This window comes from Zalophus californianus, chromosome 9, assembly GCF_009762305.2.
Source record: "Zalophus californianus isolate mZalCal1 chromosome 9, mZalCal1.pri.v2, whole genome shotgun sequence".
Classification (NCBI taxonomy): Eukaryota; Metazoa; Chordata; class Mammalia; order Carnivora; family Otariidae; genus Zalophus; species Zalophus californianus.
The window spans coordinates 123,173,704-123,193,822 of NC_045603.1; the positions used below are offsets into that span (position 1 = coordinate 123,173,704).

The 20,119-nt window shown below is 39.0% G+C and overlaps 1 protein-coding gene across 6 annotated transcripts in view; it reads left to right on the plus strand.

Annotated features, from left to right (window-relative positions):
• The window catches only part of NSUN6 (NOP2/Sun RNA methyltransferase 6), a 55,679-nt gene that overhangs the window by 6,952 nt on the left and 28,608 nt on the right, over positions 1 to 20,119 (plus strand). For 3 of the 6 annotated variants that reach the window (XM_027594136.2, XM_027594137.2, XM_027594138.2), the window contains 3 exons: positions 9,136 to 9,245; positions 11,001 to 11,154; positions 19,906 to 19,987. In XM_027594136.2, the coding sequence (XP_027449937.1) occupies positions 9,136 to 9,245; positions 11,001 to 11,154; positions 19,906 to 19,987 (346 nt within the window). The other 3 variants (XM_027594140.2, XM_027594141.2, XM_027594139.2) reach the window with 3 other exon arrangements.

The following is a 20,119-nucleotide window of genomic DNA, read 5'->3' on the forward strand; positions in this document are numbered from 1 at the left end:
AGGGAAGAGGGTCAGAGGGAGAAGCAGACTCCCTGCTGAGCAGGGAGCCTGATGCAGGACTGGATCCTGGGACTCCAGGATCGTGACCTGAGCTGAAGGCAGTCGCTTAACCAACTGAACCACCCACGCGCCCTAGAAAAAAAGCCCAAAAGCTTTAACATACCTAACTATTAACAGAGGTTAATTTTGAGTGGTTAACTCTGAAGAGGTTGGATTGGGAGAAAAGGGGTAAGAGATTTTCACTTGTAACATTTGTGTTATTTTTACTATAAGCATGTATTCCTTTTGCAATTAAAAAAAAAGATTTTGTGAGTTCCTTATTCTGTTTCTTAAGATGAAATTTTATTTTTTTAAATATTTTATTTATTTGACAGAGAGACAGAGAGAGAGGGAACACAAGCAGGGGGAGTGGGAGAGGGAGAAGCAGGCTTCCCACTGAGCAGGGAGCCCGATGCGGGGCTCGATCCCAGGACCCTGGGATCATAACCTGAGCTGAAGGCAGACGATTAATGACTGAGCGACCCAGGCGCCCCGAGATGAATTTTGTAGACAGTGAAGTGGAGAGATCTCATTTAAGTGTACCATTTGCTGAGTTTCCCCAAATTTGTACAGCTGTGTAGCCAAGACCCACCTCAGTCGAGGTAGAGAGATGTCCATAATTCTCCCTGATTCTATATAATGTATTTCATTCTTTTTATTTTATTTTTTTAAAAGATTTTATTTGAGAGAGAGTACAGGAGTCGGGCGTGGGGTAGAGGGGCAAAGGGAGAGGCAGAAGCAGGCTTCCCCCGAGACGGGAGTTGGACTCGGCTCAATCCCAGGACCCTGGGATCATGACCTGAGCCGAAGGCAGATGCTTAACTGACTGAGCCACCCAGGTGCCCCTATTTCATTATTTTTATTTTTATTTTATTATTATTTTTAAGATTTTATTTATTTGACAGAGACACAGCGAGAGAGGGAACACAAACAGGGGGAGTGGGAGAGGGAGAAGCAGGCCTCCTGCCAAGCAGGGAGCCCGATGTGGGGCTCGATCCCAGGACCCTGGGATCATGACCTGAGCTGAGGGCAAATGCTTAATGACTGAGCCACCCAGGCGCCCTTATTTCATTCTTTTTAATATCTGCATACTTTTTAAACATTTTTTCATCACTCTATTGATGGACGTTTAATTTTTTCCTGTTTTTCATTATTACCAACAGTGAATATTCTAAGGATGTTTCTTTGTGGACTTGTGTAAGCATGTCTACAGGATAAATTGGTACAACATGGAATCACTGGTTCACTGGTCTGTGCATATTTTAGTTTGAGACATACTGCCTTCTAAAAAGTTTTACCAGTTAATGTTTCTAGCAATATATGAGAAATTCTCAATCTTTCATTCTTGCTAATACTGGCCATGCTAGCTCTTTTAAAGTATTTAGATGATTTAACTTTAATTATTTTCTGAATTTAATACCCTTTCATCCTATTCTTTGTAGTGATCTAGACACTCATTAGAATGTTAGTGAACAATAAAAAACACAAATGGTGGGTTATGAGAGGAAAGTATTAAAAAATCATCTAGGATTATAGATTCACCTACCTACCTTTCACTTCTAAAAGGAGCAAGTCAATTCTTTTTTGTTTTTAAAACTCGTTATCACTATTATTATTTTTATGACTTTCCACTATGAAAAATGAGGACTTAAATTTACACTTAAATTTTATCCCCTAAAAACCTCCACCAGCCAATTTTTTACTGTGTTAGTTCTTTAAGCATTGCACAGGCTTATAACATTGTTATTCTAGAAGCACAGTTCCAATGGATGCTGTGCTTGCTTTTAGTCCCAGTAGTTCATTCCTGAGTTCTTTGTCCTGATTACTGTCTTGGTTGGTGAGTATAGTAATTTATCAGGTCTGCAGCACCTGTTTCCCGTTCCAAAGTAAGTATTCTCATCTCCAAAGTATTTGCTTTCTTGCTGGAGAATTGCCTGTTGCCTTTATATTTAAACAATAGATTGGCCGATTATAGTACTTTCAGGTTCCATGTTATTTCCCTTAGCACTTTGTAGACCTTGCTTTCACAATGTTAAGGCATTAGGTGTTGCTGTGAAGAAAAAATCAGGGGCCCCCCGCCAACAGCATCTTAGTTTTCACTTGGAGATCTACAAATTCTCCATCATTTAACTTTAGAAACTGGGCTAGGATATAGCTTGATTATGACCATTCTCTCTTATTTTTTAATGAAACTGTAACTTTTTAGTTAAAAGTCGGCCAGTATTTCTGTGACTATTTTTCTGTATTCTCTATAAGAACACTAGAGGGCGTCTGGGTGGCTCAGTAGGTTAAGTGTCTCTGCCTCCAGCTCAGGTCTGGGATCATGCCCTGTGAGTGCCCCCCCCCCCCCCCGGCCTCTTTGCTCAGTGGGCAGTCTGCTTCTCCTTCTCCCTTTGCCCCTCCCCCTGCGCTCACGTGCTCCCTCTCTCTGTCTCTCTCTATCTCTCTCAAATGAATAAAATCTTAAAAAAATAACCACTAGGACTATAGGTTGGATTTCCAGTGCAGGTACCCCCTGTGTTGGTGATTGACTAGAAGGACTCACAGGACTCATCACGTAGTTGTGCTCCTGGTGAAGATTTATTATAGGAAAGGACACAAAACAAAATCTGCAGAGGGAAGGGTACATGGGGCAAAGTCTGGAGGAAGCCAGGCACAAGCTTCCAAGAGACCTCTCCCCCACAGAGTTCCTAGGTTATGCTTAATTCCTCTAGCAACGAATTGTGATGAGAGTGAAATAGTTGTCTAGGAGGGAAGCTCATTCGAGACTCAGTGGCCAAGTTTTTTTTATCAGGCGCTGGTCATGTTGGCACCCTCTGGCCGGCATGTACCAAAATTTCAGGCTCCCAAAAGGAAAACAGGTGTTCAGAACAAAGGACATTGCTTGTACAAACATTTAGGAACAATAATCTACTCATCATTATGGAAGTTTTTCAGTCAGTGCTGGGAACTGTTTCCCAGTCATGTTTCCAGATGCCAGCCAAGGGTTGACCTTGCAAGCAGGCCTTTCTAAAAATAGCAGTCTCAAGCCTGTTGTGTTTTCTCTTATTATGGAGGCTCTCTTACCGTTTATTTCCCAGTTCACTACTTTCTGTTTTTTATCTAGTTTTTCTTATATCCCATTTTTGAGTTTTTCCTTTTCCTTTTGAAAAATATAAAGACATATTTGAAATTTTTTTCCTTGGCTTTTTTTTTTTTTTTTGCTGCTACCTATGTATAGGTCCCATGTTGAATGAATCCTTTCTGCTTCTATAACTCACTGAATGGAAACAGTTGCATTCACATAGCTTCTAGTTTGCAGTTTGCTCAAAAATGATGTAGAATGGGGTAAAGTGTGTCTCTAGACACCTAAACAGATGTTTTTCAAAAATCTTTCACCAGGTTTTCCCTAGTGGCACATTTCTAGCCCTGGTGAGCAGAGCTGATAAAGACTGAGGCTGTTTGTGAAGGGTTCCAGCTCAGCTTTTTTTGCATGGGGCTTTAATTATTTCTGCTTAGTTAACTCTGTTGAGGAGCACCAAACTTGGTTGCTACTTCCCTTCCCTTAGCTACTTCTAGGCAGTTTATCCAGATTTGTCAGGGAAAGTGCAGATGCCTGCTTTGCCACAGCTGACAGCCCTGTTCCTCTTTCAGCTTTATCTGCTGTGAATGAGATTCTCGTTTCTCAACCTGAGCCCCCAGTCCGGGATCTAAGTAATATTTGATTAGGCCTCCAGGAGCTTTTCCTTTTCAGAGACATTCATACCCTGTTGAGGAACTCGGTTTGATCCAAATTTCTCTGTGTCAGACAGTTATTCCTCCTCAATGGGAATATAGCCATTTCTTAGCTTTATTATAAATGGCATGTCCTTCTCAGATCGTTGTTTCTTTCTTCATTTCTGCAGACTTCAGAAAAAGAAATACACTCTTAGTCTTTTACTGATCTTTTACTGGAAACTCAATATCACATAATTATTTAAAATATCAAAATATAGGTTAAACTGTATTTGTAGATAATGAACAATTTTAAAAGTAATTTCTCACGATAAATTCAGGTTCCCTCAGTTTATTTAAGTATGATACTTAATATACTGATTAAGTATATATTTAATGTTTTTTAAAGTTTTATCATTGGTAATATAATGAGATGGAACATAAGGTTGTAGTGTTAAATTTGATAGTATCAATGTCAACTTTATTAAAAAACTGAGGAGAAAATTGAATGCCAGCCTTCTTTTGATGAGTGTTTTTTAACATTCTACCCAAACAGCATTTTCTGAAGGCTGATTTTACGTTAGTAGAATTTTTGAAGTCAACATTCAATTCATAATTTTTAAGGATCTCTACATTTTTTTATTAGTGCACCTCCCTTTTTAACAATTTCAACAAAATATTTTTAACAGGTCAGAAAATTTTCTTCTTTTCCTTCACAATGAAAAACTAACCTAGTAGCATAATTCTCTTGACATCCAAATGAGGCTGGATTCACGTCTCTCAGCCTGCTTGATTTCTGTCTTTCATAGTTGTCTTGCTAGTACCAGCACTTTAATATTTCAATTGCTGTTTGTGTATATGAAATAATATGGTAAATGCAATAGAATATTCAAGTAATTGCACAAAAATGGATGATTAAGTACAGATGGCGATCCTGCTGAAAAAGAAGTATTCGTTGGCATGCAATAATATATAACATATTAAAATTATAATCATTATGTCCTATTTGGTGTGGAGTTGCTAATATGTGCAGTTAAATGCCAAAGGATGGGTCCCTGGGTTGCTCAGTCGGTTAAGCGTGTGCCTTCAGCCCGGGTCATGATCCTGGGGTCCTGGGATTGAGCCCCGCATTGGGCTTCTTCCTCAGCGGGGAGTCTGCTTCTCCCTCTTCCTCTGCCCCGCGTGCGCTCGCTTGCTCTCTCTCTCTCTTGCTCTCTGTTTCAAATAAATAAAATCCTAAAAAAAAAAAAACCGTCAAATGAATAAATTCATATTTTTATATATATTTTAGTGAGACATTCTCATAATTCCACTCTTTTTAATTGATAGACACCTCATTTTTAAAGCTATTTTACTAGTTTTTTCTTAACCTGAGTACCTTCATACTATTTTCCCTCCTATCTGTATTACTGTACTATCAGAAAATCCTTTCTTTAATGTTGTTGATTCACTTCTTTATTTGTAAATATTATAATAAAAAACTAAGCTTTTGGGGCGCCTGGGTGTCTCAGTCGTTAAGTGTCTGCCTTGGCTCAGGTCATGATCCCAGGGTCCTGGGATCGAGCCCCACATCGGGCTCCCTTCTCGGCGGGGGAGCCTGCTTCTCCCACTCCCACTCCCCCTGCTTGTGTTCCCTCTCTCGCTGTGTCTCTCTCTGTCAAATAAATAAATAAAATCTTTAAAAAAAATTAAGCTTTTAGCATGTATTATGGGCCTGCATCAACTCTTACATTTCCTTTTATCTTTACTGCCTCAAACTCTCCCCTTTAGCAAAGCTGAATTACACCTTGATACTTGCATATATGGCATCTTATGTTTTTATACAATTAGTCCTAGTGTTGAGGGATCCCCAAGACCACTCCCTGGCTTGATGACTCTAGGATGACTCATAGGATTCAGCATATGGTAGTACTTGTGACTATGACTTGTTCCAGTGAAGTAATCTGAAGCAGAATCAGCAAAGGGAGGGGGCACATGGGAAAAAGTACAGGGGAAACCAGTTGAAAGCTTACAGAATTCTCTTCCAATGGAGTCACACAGGAAACGATTCCCTCAGGAACAGGTTTGACAACATGTAAGATGTTGCCAACCAGGGAAATTCATTAGCGACTCAGTGTCCAGGATTTTTATTTGGGACGGTCAGGTAGGCACTCCCTGCCCGGCACATGCCCACATTCTGGCCTCTCAGAAGGAAAGTCATTGTTGGCCATAAACCATACTATTTGTACAGATGATTTAAGCTTAGTGAGCTATTCTTATCAGTTAATAGCAGGTATCCTTCTGAAATCTAAGTTCCCAGATGGCAGCCAAGGACCAACCTTGTAACCATGCTGTCCAAAGAAAGGATAGTAATTCAAGACTCTTATGTTAACTCTTTTTTTCATAGTCTTTCTGTCCTCTCCATGAAATGGTTATTCCCATAAAAACATTCTGATTAAAACTACAAGGTTCCATTTCCCAAGACATTTTTGAATTGGTGCTTTGTGTAAGACCCAAGGGTGTTAAAAGATGAATGAAATGCAGTTGATTCATTTAAAAATGGGAAACCTTCTGAGTCAGACTGGTAAAAGTGCTACGGTGAAGGTATTAATGAAGTACAATCAGAGCATAGAATAGGAAGGACTGAGTGAAAGGAAGTTGGTAAAGATTTTCTTCAAGTAGATAATATTTCAGTTGAGCCTTGAACGTGATTAGGCATTAGGCTGATGGGGTAAGATGGTCAAGGGTATGTGAGGTGGAGAGAAGGCAAAAGTATGGAGGCATGAAAATGTAAGGTGGCTCATGACAAAGTGATCAGGTTTGGCTACTTAGTTGCTTTTTCAGAGAGGGTGGTGAAACATGACATTGAAGAAGTTGGGAGAGGCCAGCTGTGAAGTGTAAAAGATTTTTTTTTTTTTTTTAACTAAGAAATGTTTAGTTGTTTGCTTAGAACCAAAGAATAGGAGCCAAAGAATACTGGTAGTAGCATAAAGCTATTTTTCCAACTGCATGGAGATCATGATCCATTAGTAGGTTGTAAAATCAATTTAATGTCTTTTTTTAGCATTTTTAAAAAAAATGGGTATTTCATAATGTATCATCTTGCACTGCACATACTGAAGGTGTTTCATGAAACATTTGATGTAAATATAAGTGTGTATAAATGCATGTGTGTATACACACATACTACATACACACGTGTCCGGAGTTGTGATATTAAGTGCATTTCTGTGGGTTACAGTCCACAAAAAGTTTGAAAAAAATTTTAAAAGAAAATAAATTCTAAGACTGGAAACAAATTAGGAAATCATTTCAGAGTGTTTTATTTCCAACAGTGTGGTACTCTAGATAACCTGAAAATGTTTCTGCTAGAGACACCTAGGAATACTAAATAAAAAATAAGGCCATAAAATGCACAACTGAGTGATTGAGAATATAGGTGAGATATTTAGGGGTTAGAATGAAGAGTAACTGAGTGTGGAAACTTTTTTTTTTTAATTTTTATTTATTTGTTCACGAGAGACAGAGAGAGAGAGGCAGAGGGAGAAGCAGGCTCCCAAGGAGCAGGGAGCCCGATGCGGAACTCGATCCCAGGACCCCGGGATCATGACCTGAGCCGAAGGCAGACGCCCAACCATCTGAGCCACCCAGGCGCCCGAAGAGTAACTGAAAACAGAGCTAATATTTGGGGGTTGGGAGATGTGGGAGAGGAGGTGGTTGGTCTTCTAAATTTAGGGGTTTTCCTTTTATTATTATTTTTTAAGATTTTATTTATTTTTTGACAGCGAGAGAGGGAACACAAGCAGGGGGAGTGGGAGAGGGAGAAGCAGTCTTCCCGCTGAGCAGGGAGCCTGATGCAGGGCTCAATCCCGGGACTCTGGCCAGGATCATGACCTGAGCCAAAGGCAGACGCTTAACGACTGAGCCATCCAGGCGCCCCCTAGGGGCTTTCCTTTTAATGTAGGAAATAACAGGGTATGAACTAGTCCAGCAGTCAGTGCAAGGCAATAATTAAGGAGTTGGGAGTTCTCTTATCTTTTTTCAAATTTTATTTTATTATTATCTATTTTATTTATTAGAGAATGCACAAGTTGGGGGGGACAGAGGGGGAGGAAGAAGCAGATTCCCTGCTGAGCAGGGAGCCTGATGCGGGGCTCCATCCCTGAGATCATGACCCGAGCTGAAGGCAGCCGCTTAACCGACTGAGCCACCCGGGCGCCCTTGGATCTCTCTTGTCTTAGAGTCTGAGTAGAAGAAAACAAATCTGTGAATGTGGAACTGTGGTTCCATACATCATAAAGGTTTGGAATTCAGATTCATGCTACCCAAGTGGTCAAACAGAATATACAGATCGTTTTGTAAGTGATTATTGAAAGCCTGAGGTCGCCAAGAGTAGAATGTAAGGTGAGAAGAGATGCAGCATGTTTTGGAACATGGGGGAATGGACCTCTTTAAGAAGTAGATAGGGAATGAGCAGTGAGAACGTGAGAGACAAACAAGTGGTACAAAACTGAGAAGCTCAGTGAGATAGGACTATCTGGAGATCACCGAAGGAAGATATGACACGCTCTATTCCTGCAGCAAGGAGTTGTGACAACACATGTGAGATGTGGCCAACCACGAACATGCATGAGGGACTCAGTGCTTAAGGTCTTTATTTAGGGCTGATCACATAGGCACCCCCTGACTTTTGAAAAAGTCTTTCTGTGTATTAGAAGTGATACTCAGTTGTTAGTGGTCTAAGGAATGAATGGAAGGTGAGAAATTGGAAGACACTCAAAAAAAGTTGGACAGTAAAGGAAGAGTAAAAGACATCTTCGTCTGGTTAAAATATGAATAGTTGAGAGACTCTGGACTCTCCGGGAACCAAACTGAGGGTTATAGAAGGGAGTGGGGTGGGGCCATTGGGTAACCGGGTGATGGGTATTAAGGAGGGCACGTGTGGTGATGAGCACTGGGTGTTATTGAACATAATAATAAAGAAGTAATTAAAAAATAAAAAAAATATGAATAGTTGACCACACAGCAATATACCATTGTAGAGATGCTTTTGAATTCCTTGTATATTGTCTGTTTTGGTCTTTGAAGGTAAGGACTTTATTTTTCTTCCTTCTAATGCTGTTACGGAAACAGCAGTGCTCTTTAAATGATTAAGCAGTTTTTGGTACTACTTTATTGCCTTCTACCAGATAGACCTCTTTCTATTTTTTTTTCCTCAAGTGTGCCCCATCCCCCTCTCTGAACTACTTCCTCTATATTTATCCTTTTTTTCTGCTTGCTTTTTCTTATTTATTCATTCGTTGGCATTATCTTGGGACAGTCAGGAGAAAAGAGGTTATTTAGGGTTTGGATTGAAACATTAAAAAGTTTGGTAGGGGTTGGAGGTGTATTACTCTGTTAAAATTGCTCATCTTCTATCCCTAGGAAGAATATAAAAAAACAACATTGTGAAGTAATTGTTGGAGCACAATGTGGCAATGCGGTGTTAAGAGGAGCCCATGTCTATGTTCCAGGAATTGTGTCAGCTTCAAAATGTAAGTATAATGTTTTAGCCTCTCTGTACAAGAAAAGATTCTTTAAAATCTGTACATTATCAAGTGGAAAATGTATTAAACTATCATTCAGATGTATTTCAAATTTACTTTTATCAGATAATTTTTCAAGTTTTACATTTGGGATAGCCAGAAAGATTTATCTGATATGGTCTCACAAATTGGGCATCCATATATGGTTTTTTTATGCCAGTTTTTTTCTTTCCATAAAAGAGTATGTGAGAGTTGGGCGCCTGGGTGGCTCAGTTGGTTAAGCGAGGTCATGATCCTTGAGTCCAGGGATCGAGTCCCACATCGGGCTCCCTGCTCAGCAGGGAGTCTGCTTCTCCCTCTGACCCTCTTCCCTCTCGTGCTCTCTATCTCTCATTCTCTCTCTCAAATAAATAAATAAAATCTTAAAAAAAAAAGATTATGTGAGATGATGTTTAGAGGATCATTACTGATTAATACAGTGTAAGATGTCAGTGAAATTTTATTTTGTTTTCTTAACTCCATTGCCCTCAGATTTCTGTTGTCATTTGTGAGGGTAACCTTCAGAACTTGGGATCTTAATATTGAAATAAAAGCCAGTATTCTTCATTTACTCACTCAGTTGATGACATATGCTTAATAAGTTAGTCACTGTGGTTCAGTCTTAATTTATTGGGCTTGAAATCAAGACACATGGGTTTTGCTCTATTGGGAAGTTATTCAGCTGTGGGCTTCAGTTACGTTATCTGTGAAATAATTTGATGTGCATTCAGGTGTGCTAACTGCCTGCTGGCCAAATCTGGCCTATGTCTGTTTTTGTGTGGCTCACAGCTGAAAATGTTTTTTCCATTTTTAAAAGCTTGTTTAAAAAAAATACAAAGAAGAATATGCCAACAGACCTTACATGGCTCATAAAGCCTAAGGAATTCACATGCCCTTTATAGGAAAAGTTCTTTGACCTCTGATCTATGCGATTTGAACAGTCCTTCTAGCTCTAGTTGATAGACTGCTCCCTACTGTTATCAAGTTAATGGGCTAGACAAATTTATGACAGGCTAGGTCTAAGAACATGAAAGTGGAGTAGAGTTTCCTATTATTAAAGTCACTGGGATTGGTTACTGGAAATAATTTAATGAAATGGCTACAGAAACCTAGACTTAATCAGCTGTAAGAATCAACTCCATACACTGTGTATATATGCATATATATACATAGGTACATGTGCATATGTATACACACACATACATGAATGAATGTACTTACTAAAATCTCTGTCTTTATTGCTATAATAGGAAACCTGCAAAGAAATAATAAGTGTTAGGCAATTTAGAAACATTTCTTTGAGGGATTTTAGTGTACATTTTTGATGAATCTTTTTAAGGGAAACTTAGAACTTTGAGGATTGAGCCAAAGATACCAAAATTTATATGAAGTTGTTTAGGGAGTGTTAGGTTTGGAAGAAATAAATAGGAGTTATCCTTCATTTTCTGCTTAGCTAAAGAGTTCCAGTTTAGATAGGATGTTTTGAAGATTTGTATTTTTTTGTTCTAGAAAAAAAGTCTTCAGTTAGATATATTGTGATGGAACATTTAAAAGTAAAAAGTCATATTTTCTCTAAGGGGTTATTTTGAGATAATGAGCCAGTTTAGACCTCTTCATGCCCACAATTGATGCCCTTAGATGTCCCTAGTCTAGCTTAAGGAATTTTCACTATTCTTATACCAAAATATAGTCTAATAAGTATAATCTGATTTTCTTCTTTCTTAGTTATGAAAGCTGGAGATGTTATTTCTGTATACTCTGATATTAAAGGCAAATGTAAGAAAGGAGCCAAAGAATTTGATGGAACAAAAGTATTTCTTGGAAATGGGATTTCTGAACTAAGCCGCAAAGAAATCTTCAGTGGGCTACCCGAACTGAAGTACGTCATCAAGTGTTTGGAGGAAATATGCATTCTTTTTGGTGGTTCAAGGAAAATAAAAACAATGTAAAAAATATATCTAGTTGCATTATAAAAATATTTTCTTGGGGTATAAATTTGACTGGAAAATAATTGTTCAATGCATATTTCCATGCTTTTTTGAAAAATTGCTTTTGGGTAGAAGAGTAAATGCTTAGATTAAAGGGCCCACCTACATAAGCAAGCAGTCATGCTGTAATTGTTAGTTTCAGTTTTTCTTTTGAATTTTATTGATTTATTGATTTGAAAATTTTTATACCTTTTGGGGATTTGCATCTTGATAAAGGATGAATTATGTGACTTAATCCAGAACTATTTAAACAGTCTGATTTTTGTGAAACAAAAAGCTTATGATTTTAATATAAATTAAAAGTTTTATTAAGAAATTTTTTTACCAGAAAGCCAGCAATCACATGGCTACTTGTGGTCAAGATTTAATATTTGGATCTGGGGCCCCTGGGTAGCTCAGTCTGTTGAGCGTCCAACTCTTGATTTCAGCTCAGGTCATGATCTCAGGGTCATGGGATCGGTCCCCGTGTCAGGCTCCGTGCTCAGTGTGGAGTCTGCTGGAGATCCTCTCTCTCTGCCCCTTCCCTGGTTCATGCTCGCAAGTGCTCTCACATCTTTAAAAAAAAAAAAAAAAAAAAAGAACATTTGGATTTACTCAAACCAAATTAAAAAAGTTTTTAATCATCTTGTGTTGCTACTGACTCTAAATAAATTAAATCTGTGGGCAGTCCAGAATCATTTTGCTTCATATTTTCAGCCTATTTAAGGAGTTCTGTGGACAACTCCATTACTCCACAGTTGACAGCTGATGTAGACATGCCGAAAACTGAATTTATCTGTGCAGAACTGGACTACATCCCTGATTCCTGGAACAGTTTTCATGTTGCAACAATCTGGGTTTATAGTTGAAGTTAATTCTTCTGAAGAAACAGATTATTGGATTAACTAACTCTAGATAGCAGTGCTTTCCAAATGGCCAAGAGCAAAGATTTTATTCTCCTTAGAAGACTTTATGAATATAAAGATAAAGCACATGTGTGTGTGTGTGTGTGTGTGTGTGTGTATCTTTGGGTCTGTAATAGGAAATTAACATTTTGACTTCCTCCTTTGGTTCTATTTTTAGTGGTATACTCTTCATCCTCTTTCTGTGACTGGCTTATTTTTTTTTTTTTACTTAATTATAATTGATATATTGTATTTCAGGTGTACAGCACAGTGATTCAATATTCATATGCATTAGAAAATGGTCGCCACAATAAGGCATTACCATCTGTGGTTATACAAAGTTGTTAAATACTATTAACTATATTCCTCATGTTGTACCTTAACATCCCATGTTTTACTGATAATTTATTTCATCTTCTTTATAATTTATTTAATCCCCATAACTTAATCCCCATAACTCATTTATAACTGGAAAGTTAACCTTTTTCACTTTATTCATTACCCTTATCCCCTTCTCTGTGGCATCCATCAAATCTCTGTGTTTCTGTTTCTGTTTTGTTTTGTTCATTTGTTTTTTAGATTCCACATACAAGTTAAATCATACGGTATTTGTCTTTGTCTGACTTATTTCACTTAGCATAATACCGTCTGGGGCCGTCTTTGTTGTCGTGAGTGGCAAGATTTCATTCTTTTTTATGACTGAGTAATATTTCTCTCTCTCGCTCTCTCCCTCGCTCTCGCTCCCTCCCTCCCTCCTTCCCCCCTCCCCCCTCCCCTTCTCTCCCCCTCTCTCCCTCCTTAATCCATTCATTTATCATAAGTGGACAGTTTTCTTCCTGTGATGGATTTCTACTTTCTTATGATTGATTTCTAGTTTCATACTGTTGTGATAGGAAGAAAAGCTTGATATGATTTCAGTCTTGTTAATTTATTGAGATTTCTTTTGTGTCCTAACATGATCTATCCAGGAAAATGTTAAAGGTACATTTGAGAAGACTGCTGTTTGGGGATGGAATATTCTGTATGTATCAAGTCCATGTGGTTTGATGTGGTGTTTGCTGTTATTACATTGTTTTTTGTCTGGATGATCTATCCACTGATGTAAATATGGTGTTAAAGTCCCTTGCTATTATTACTATTATAATGATTCTCTTTATGATTATTTAATATCCTTCTTTGTCTCTTATTACAGCCTTTGTTTTAAAGTCTGTTTTGTGTCCTACAGGTATTGCTACCCCTGCTTTCTTTTTGTTTTCATTTGTGTGGAATATTTTTTTGTAGCCCTGTACTTTCAGTCTGTATTTGTCTTTGGGTCTGAAGTGAGTCTCTTGTAGTCAGCTTATTAGATGGGTCTTGTTTTTTTATCCATTCATTCATGCTTATGTGTTTTGCTTGGATTGTTTAATCCACTTTCATTTAAAGTAATTATCTATACATGTGTACTTACTGCCGTTTTGTTTTCTGATTGTTTTTGTAATTCTTTGTTCTTCTCTTGGGATTTGATTATTTCAGTGTTAGGCTTGAATTACTTCCTCTTTATTTTTTGTGTACCTATTACAGGGTTTTGGTTTGTGGTAACTGTGAGATTTGTCTGTAATAACCTATGTATATAACAGTCTATTTCAAGTTGGTGGTTGCTTAAATTCCAAACATTCCAAAACATTTCCCTCTTCCCTGCAGCATTTTATGTTTATGCCATCATATTTTACATCTTTTTATTTTATGTTTTCTTTAATTATTATAGATATAGTTGGTTTTACTACTTTTATCTTTTAACCTTCAGACTAGCTTTGTAAGTGGTTGATCCACTACCTTTACTATATATTTGCCTTTACTAGTGAGATTTTTTTCTTTCACATATTTTATTTCTAATTATGGCCTTTCCCTTTTTGCTAATAGAAGTCTGTTTAATACTATAAAACTAGTTCAGGGGTGATGAACTCCTTTAACTTTTGCTTCTCTGGGAAGCTCTTTATCTTCCCCTTCAATTGTGAATGATAACCTTGCTGATTATTCATGATTGTAAGCACTCTGGATATATTGTGTCACTCATTCTCTTCTGGCCTGCAAAGTTTATGCTGAGAAATCAGCTGATAGCCTTATGGGGATTCCCTTATATGTAACTAATTTTTTTTCTGCAGGTTTTAACAGTCTTTGTTTTTTAATTTTTGACATTTTAGTTATGATGTATCTTGGTGTGGATTCCTTTGGGTTCATCGTTTTGGGGATTCTCTCTTTCCTAGATCTGGATGTCTGCTTCCTTTGCCAAATGAGGGAAGTTTTCATCTGTTATTTCTCAAATTTTCTGCCACTTTCTCTCTCTCTCTCTCCTCCTTCGGGGACTCCTATAAAGGGAATGTTAGTGCACCTGTTAGCTCACAGGTCCCTTAAACTACCCTCATTTTTAAAATTCCTTTTTCTTTGTTGTTCAGTTTGGGTGATTTTTACTTCCTTGTTTTCCAGATCACTGTTCTTCTGTATTACTAATCTGCTGTTTATTCCCTATAGCGTATTTTTATTTCTGTTATTCTTCAGCTCTGATTGGAACTTTTTTATATTTTCTTTTTGTTGAAGTTCTCACTGTTTATCCATTTTTGTCCTGAGTTTGATGAGCAGTTTTATGGCAATCACTTTGGACTTTTTATTCGATAAATTGTTTATTTCCATTTTGTTTAGTTCTTTTTCTGATGTTTTGTGTTACTTTGTTTGGAACATATTCTGTCTCCTCATTATGCCTAACTCTGTGTTTGTTTCTGTGTATTAGGTAGTTCATCTACATCTGGTGTTGAAGGAGTGGCCTTATGTAAGAGATGTCCTAAAGGGCCCAGTAGTGCAATTCTCTTACCCTGGTACCCAGACACAGGTGCTTCAGGCATGTTCCCTGAGTGGGCTTTGTGCCTCAGCCCCTTGGACAGATGCAGGTGCACTCGGGTGAGGCTGGCTTCCCTCCCCTGCCTGGTTAGCCTATTCCTGATGGCTACAGGTGTGCTGTAGGTGGAGTCCTATAGACTGCAAGGCTCTGCTGAGGGGCAGGGCTGTATGGGGCTCTCAGTGGCGTGTGCACCCTGGCATTTGCATTCTAGAGAGAGGATTTCAGAACAGTGTCTATCAGCTCCAGCATCAGCAGGGCAGAACAAGATAGCAAAAATGGCTGTCACCAGTGTTTTACTTCTCAGGGAGATTCCAGCCCCCCCCCCGCCCCCCCGCCAATCCCCTTCAGCAGGTGCTCCAAGATTAGTAAGTAGGCCTATTTTACCTATGGTCTTTGTGCTTTTTTATTTGGCGTTTGATCTTTTTGATACGGTTTTTGATCTGATTTGGAACCATTTGTACTGGTTTCTGGGTTGAGTTTGTGTGCAAGCCCTTTATGAGTGGGGTTTCCTTTCTTTACAGTTCTGTAGTTTTCCTGGACATACTCCCTATTGGTTTTTAAGGCCAGATGTTTTGGAAGCTCATCTCTTCATGAATTATCTAAGGGTTGGGTTGTTGGATGTGGAGTTTGACACTCTCCTCAGGGAGATAACATTCCTTTGAGGTCTGTTCTGACCATGGAACGTTGCTCCAGGGGTGTGGTTTTTTTCCTTAGCAAGACTGTATCTTTGCCTTTTCCACTCATCTTGATGCTGTCCCTTGTTGTGGGGGCTCTGTTCATCCAGTTTCTAGGTCCGTTCAGTTTGTTGTGTTTGTGGGAGGAGGTGAGCTCAGGATCTTATTATTCTGCCATCTTGAACCCTCTTCCACCCTTCATTCTGTTATATTATTCAATGTAGTAGTTCCAGTAACTTTGCTGACAGACTTTTCTGAGTAATGTTTGTTGGTAGGACTAGCAGGCAGCCATCTTTCAAAAAACTGTTGTTTTTTTTAAAATTCAACTTTTAAACTCAGCATTCAGTTATGCTGTTAGGATTTCTTTCTCTGCCTATGTGAGGAAAAGCATGCTTCCATAACAAAGAAATGCTATACATATATCATGTTTCTTATTATAAAATTTTAGAACTTTGTCTACCAGTGGTACTTTGTTATTCAACTAGTAAATTTGCACCCTTTGGTTTCTTGAATTACAGTGGACTTCAGTCATAGACTTCATAGAGGTAGATTAGTTTACTAACAACCTGTTTATCATAAGAGATCTGGTTCTTTGTGTTACTATATGGAAATACATATTACAAAAACAGTTTTTTTTTTACTTTTTTAAAGATTTTACTTATATACTTGACAGAGAGTGAGCTTGGGGAACAGAAGGCAGAGGGAGAGGGAGGAGCAGACTCTCTGATGAGAAGGGACCCTGACGCGGGGCTCTATCCTGGACCCTGGTATCATGACTTGAGCTAAAGGCAGACGCTTGACCAACTAAGCCACCCAGGCACCCCACAAAAACAATTTTAAAAGAAACATGTAGGGGCATCCTGGGAAGTTCATCCTAGGATCGAGCCCTGCAGCGGGCTGTCTGCTCAGTGGGGAGTCTGCTTCTCCCTCCCCCTCCACCTCTCCCCCTGCTCATACTCTCTCTCAAATAAATAAAAATATAATCTTTTTAAAAAATTAAAAAAATTTTGCCTAATTTCCAAAAAAAAGTAGTCAAGGGAAAAAAAAAGAAACGTAATCCCATACTGGAACAATAATTGATTTAAATTATTCTTTGTTGAGTTGTTTTAAGTTAAATACTGCAAAGATGGACTACTTGCGCTGGTGGTCAGAAGGCGACAAATAGCAGAACTTGAAGCACTAGGTAGGAACTGGATTAGAGGCAGACATATAAATGTTAACGTTTGAGTATTTTTCAGAGGACTAATGTGCAAGTCAGAAAGTCATAAATTATGAAAGAGTGAGCAGGTTATGGAATTCAAGGTGTCCAATAATGGGTCTAGACTGGGCAGGGGCTGAGGTGTTGATCAAGGTCAGTGCGCCAGTTGTCTCAACAAATGACTGACTTTTGAATGTGAGGCTTTGACTTTTCAGAAGGTTCCTTTGTATTTTTTCTGGTCAGGGGCAGGAACTGTGTAGGAAATGGTTAGATTTGATTCTGGCTGGAGCAAGGACCAAAGACCAACTGATTAACTAACTCTGATTTAACTCTGATTAAAAGTACAGATTCAGACATATCAAGTGGTAAACAAGCGAGTGAGGATAAAAGGGATGGGAAGAGGGAGAAAGGAGTTAACGTTTATTGTATGACAAAGGCTGTTAGAACCCATTGGACATCACAGTCATTACCACTGTAGTTGTAGTCCATGAATATCTACAGAAATTATTTCACTCTAAAAAGCAGCGTAAACTTACCCTGTTGTGGCATAATAATGATTTGGTCTTTGGGTTCTTGGCACACAGCTCCCCAAATCCTTGGAATCTCTGCAGAGATGAGTGTCTTTTGTATGCTAATGAGATGACTGGTAGCTCGGAGTCCCTAGATAGCTTCTGGAAGGCACTTGCCAGAGGAACCAACCTTTGTAGTTAGAAGGTTGGAACTTGTGGCTCTACCCCCGGACCTCCAGGGAGAGGAGAGGGCCTGGAAATTCAATTCATATCCAGTGGTCAGTGATTTAATCAATCAATCATAAAGACTCCTAAATGATGGGGTTCAGGTTGGTGAATACATCTAGGTGTGGGGAAGGTGGTGAACCATACACCTCTCCCTTACCTTCTCCGGTGTATCTCTCTCCTTCAGCCATTTCTAAGTTGTATCCTCCATAGTATACCGGTGCTAGTGTTCTGAGTTGTGTGAGTTGTTCTAGGGAATTTTCAAACCTGAAGAGTGCTGTGTGGAAACCCCCAAATTCACAGCCTGTTGGTGAGAAGTACAGATGGCAACCCGGATGTGCAGCTGGTGTCTGGAGTGACACCGGTCTTTTTTTTTTTTTTTAAGATTTTATTTATTTGACAGACACAGCAAGAGAGGGAACACAAGCAGGGGGAGTGGGAGAGGGAGAAGCAGACTCCCCGCTGAGCAGGGAGCCCGATGCGGGGCTCGATCCCAGGACCCTGGGATCATGACCTGAGCTGAAGGCAGATGCTTAACGACTGAGCCACCCAGGCGCCCCAGGAGCGACACCAGTCTTGTTGGATCCAACCGTTGAGCCCGTGGCACCTCACAGTAACCCCCGGCAGGTCGTGCCAGGACTGGTGCGAGAAAAAACACCACACATTTGGTGTCAGGAGTGTTGTGAGTAAAATGAGCCCACCTACCTACCTCAAGCTGAGTGCACACCATCCACATAGATGCTTCCCTGCCAACATTGGTTCAGAAGCTCTGAACTCATCTCGTGTACTGGACCTGAGGAGTGTGTTCTTGTTTTCCCTGCTTAGACTCTATTCCTTGCTTGTACTCCTGTACCTGGTTTAAATCCAGATTCTTAATCTTTCCTTTATTATTAGAGTGCACTTTTTCTGTGCCCCTCTAATCCCTCGAACATGGTGTTGATTTCCCTTTTTTCTTCTCTCTGTGGTGTGGCCTGATACACCAGGTAATGTTTGGCTTTCTCCAACAGTATTTGTATGCTTTCTCTTGCCTCTGATGGTCACTGACAGCCTCTCTCAGATGGTGATGTTTGTCCTAATGAATCATCGTCCACCATGTTCTCCTGGGTCCTGGACATTCCTGCTCTGATCAGTTCCACTGCCGCTTATAACATGGGATAAAGGTAGAAAAGCTCATCTTGAGGATTATGTCAGTAGTGGGCAGTTAATTCTCTAAAGAGATGAGAGAGTCGTGTGGCATATTTGTGGTTGCTTGGCATCAGCATGATTCTTAAGTATATTTTTATTTTTAATACAAGTACCTAGCATAGTGCCTTGCACACTGAAGCATTCAGAAAATGTTTATTGAATTAAAAGCTGTTAACAATGATCATCAATCTGTTACCGGAAGGATTTAGAATGAATCAACAAAGACTCAGATGTTAGTCAGAGAAAGACAAACACCGTATGATCTCATATGTGGAATTTAAGAAACAAAACAAATGGACAAAGGAAAAAAGACAAACCAAAAAACAGACTCTTAACTATAGAGAGCAAACAGATGGTTCCCAGAGGGGAGGTGGGTAGGGGATGGGTGAAATAGGTGAAGGGGATTAAGAGTACACTTATCCTGGGGTACCTGTGTGGTGCGGTCTGTTAAGTATCTGACTCTTGGTTTCAGCTCAGGTCGTGATCTCAGGGTCATGAGATCGAGCCCCATGTCAGGCTCCGCACTCAGTGCTGAGTCTGCTTGCAACTCTCTCCCTTTTCCTCTGCCCCACCCTCTCTCGTGCATGCTCGCTCTCTCTCTAAAATCTTTAAACAAAAAAAGAGTACACTTACCTGATGAGCGCTGAGTAACGTAGAAATGTTGAATCAGGATATAGTACACCTGAAACTAATATACTGGCATTAAAAATAAATAAGAACTGCCATTAAAAATAAAATAAGAACAAATGCATTATGTTAACATAAATAGCATTTTTAATTAAGTAGCTATGTTAAAAAAAAAGACTCGTGTTCTTTGCCTTTTTAGTTTGTTCAAATCTCTGAAGAAACTCCTTTGTGCCTAAATGAAAAATTTATTTAACTATCCTTTTTAGTGTTCCTGATGGCCTTCTACTGCAAGGAATAAGTCCTAGATAATTCACAGGAATATCCTAAGTATTGTGGTATTGAGCAAAAAAGTTTTAAAAAGGCAGAACATCTTATATTTGTTGTGCTATGTGGGTATATACCTGGAAATTGAGTTTGTATGGACTGTGGAATTTATACAGACTAATGTTAGATTTTTCTGCTTTTCAGAGGTATAGGCATAAGAATGACAGAACCGATATATCTCAGCCCCTCATTTGACAATGTGCTGCCCAGCTACTTATTTTTACAGGTAAGTATTTGTCAGAGTAAAATATTTAAAGACATTGAAACATAACTTTGGAAAGTTATTTCAAATCTAAGGTTTTTTTCTGTTACCATATATTTTGTGGTTTATTTTTTCTAATCTACATTTGGTTAAGCA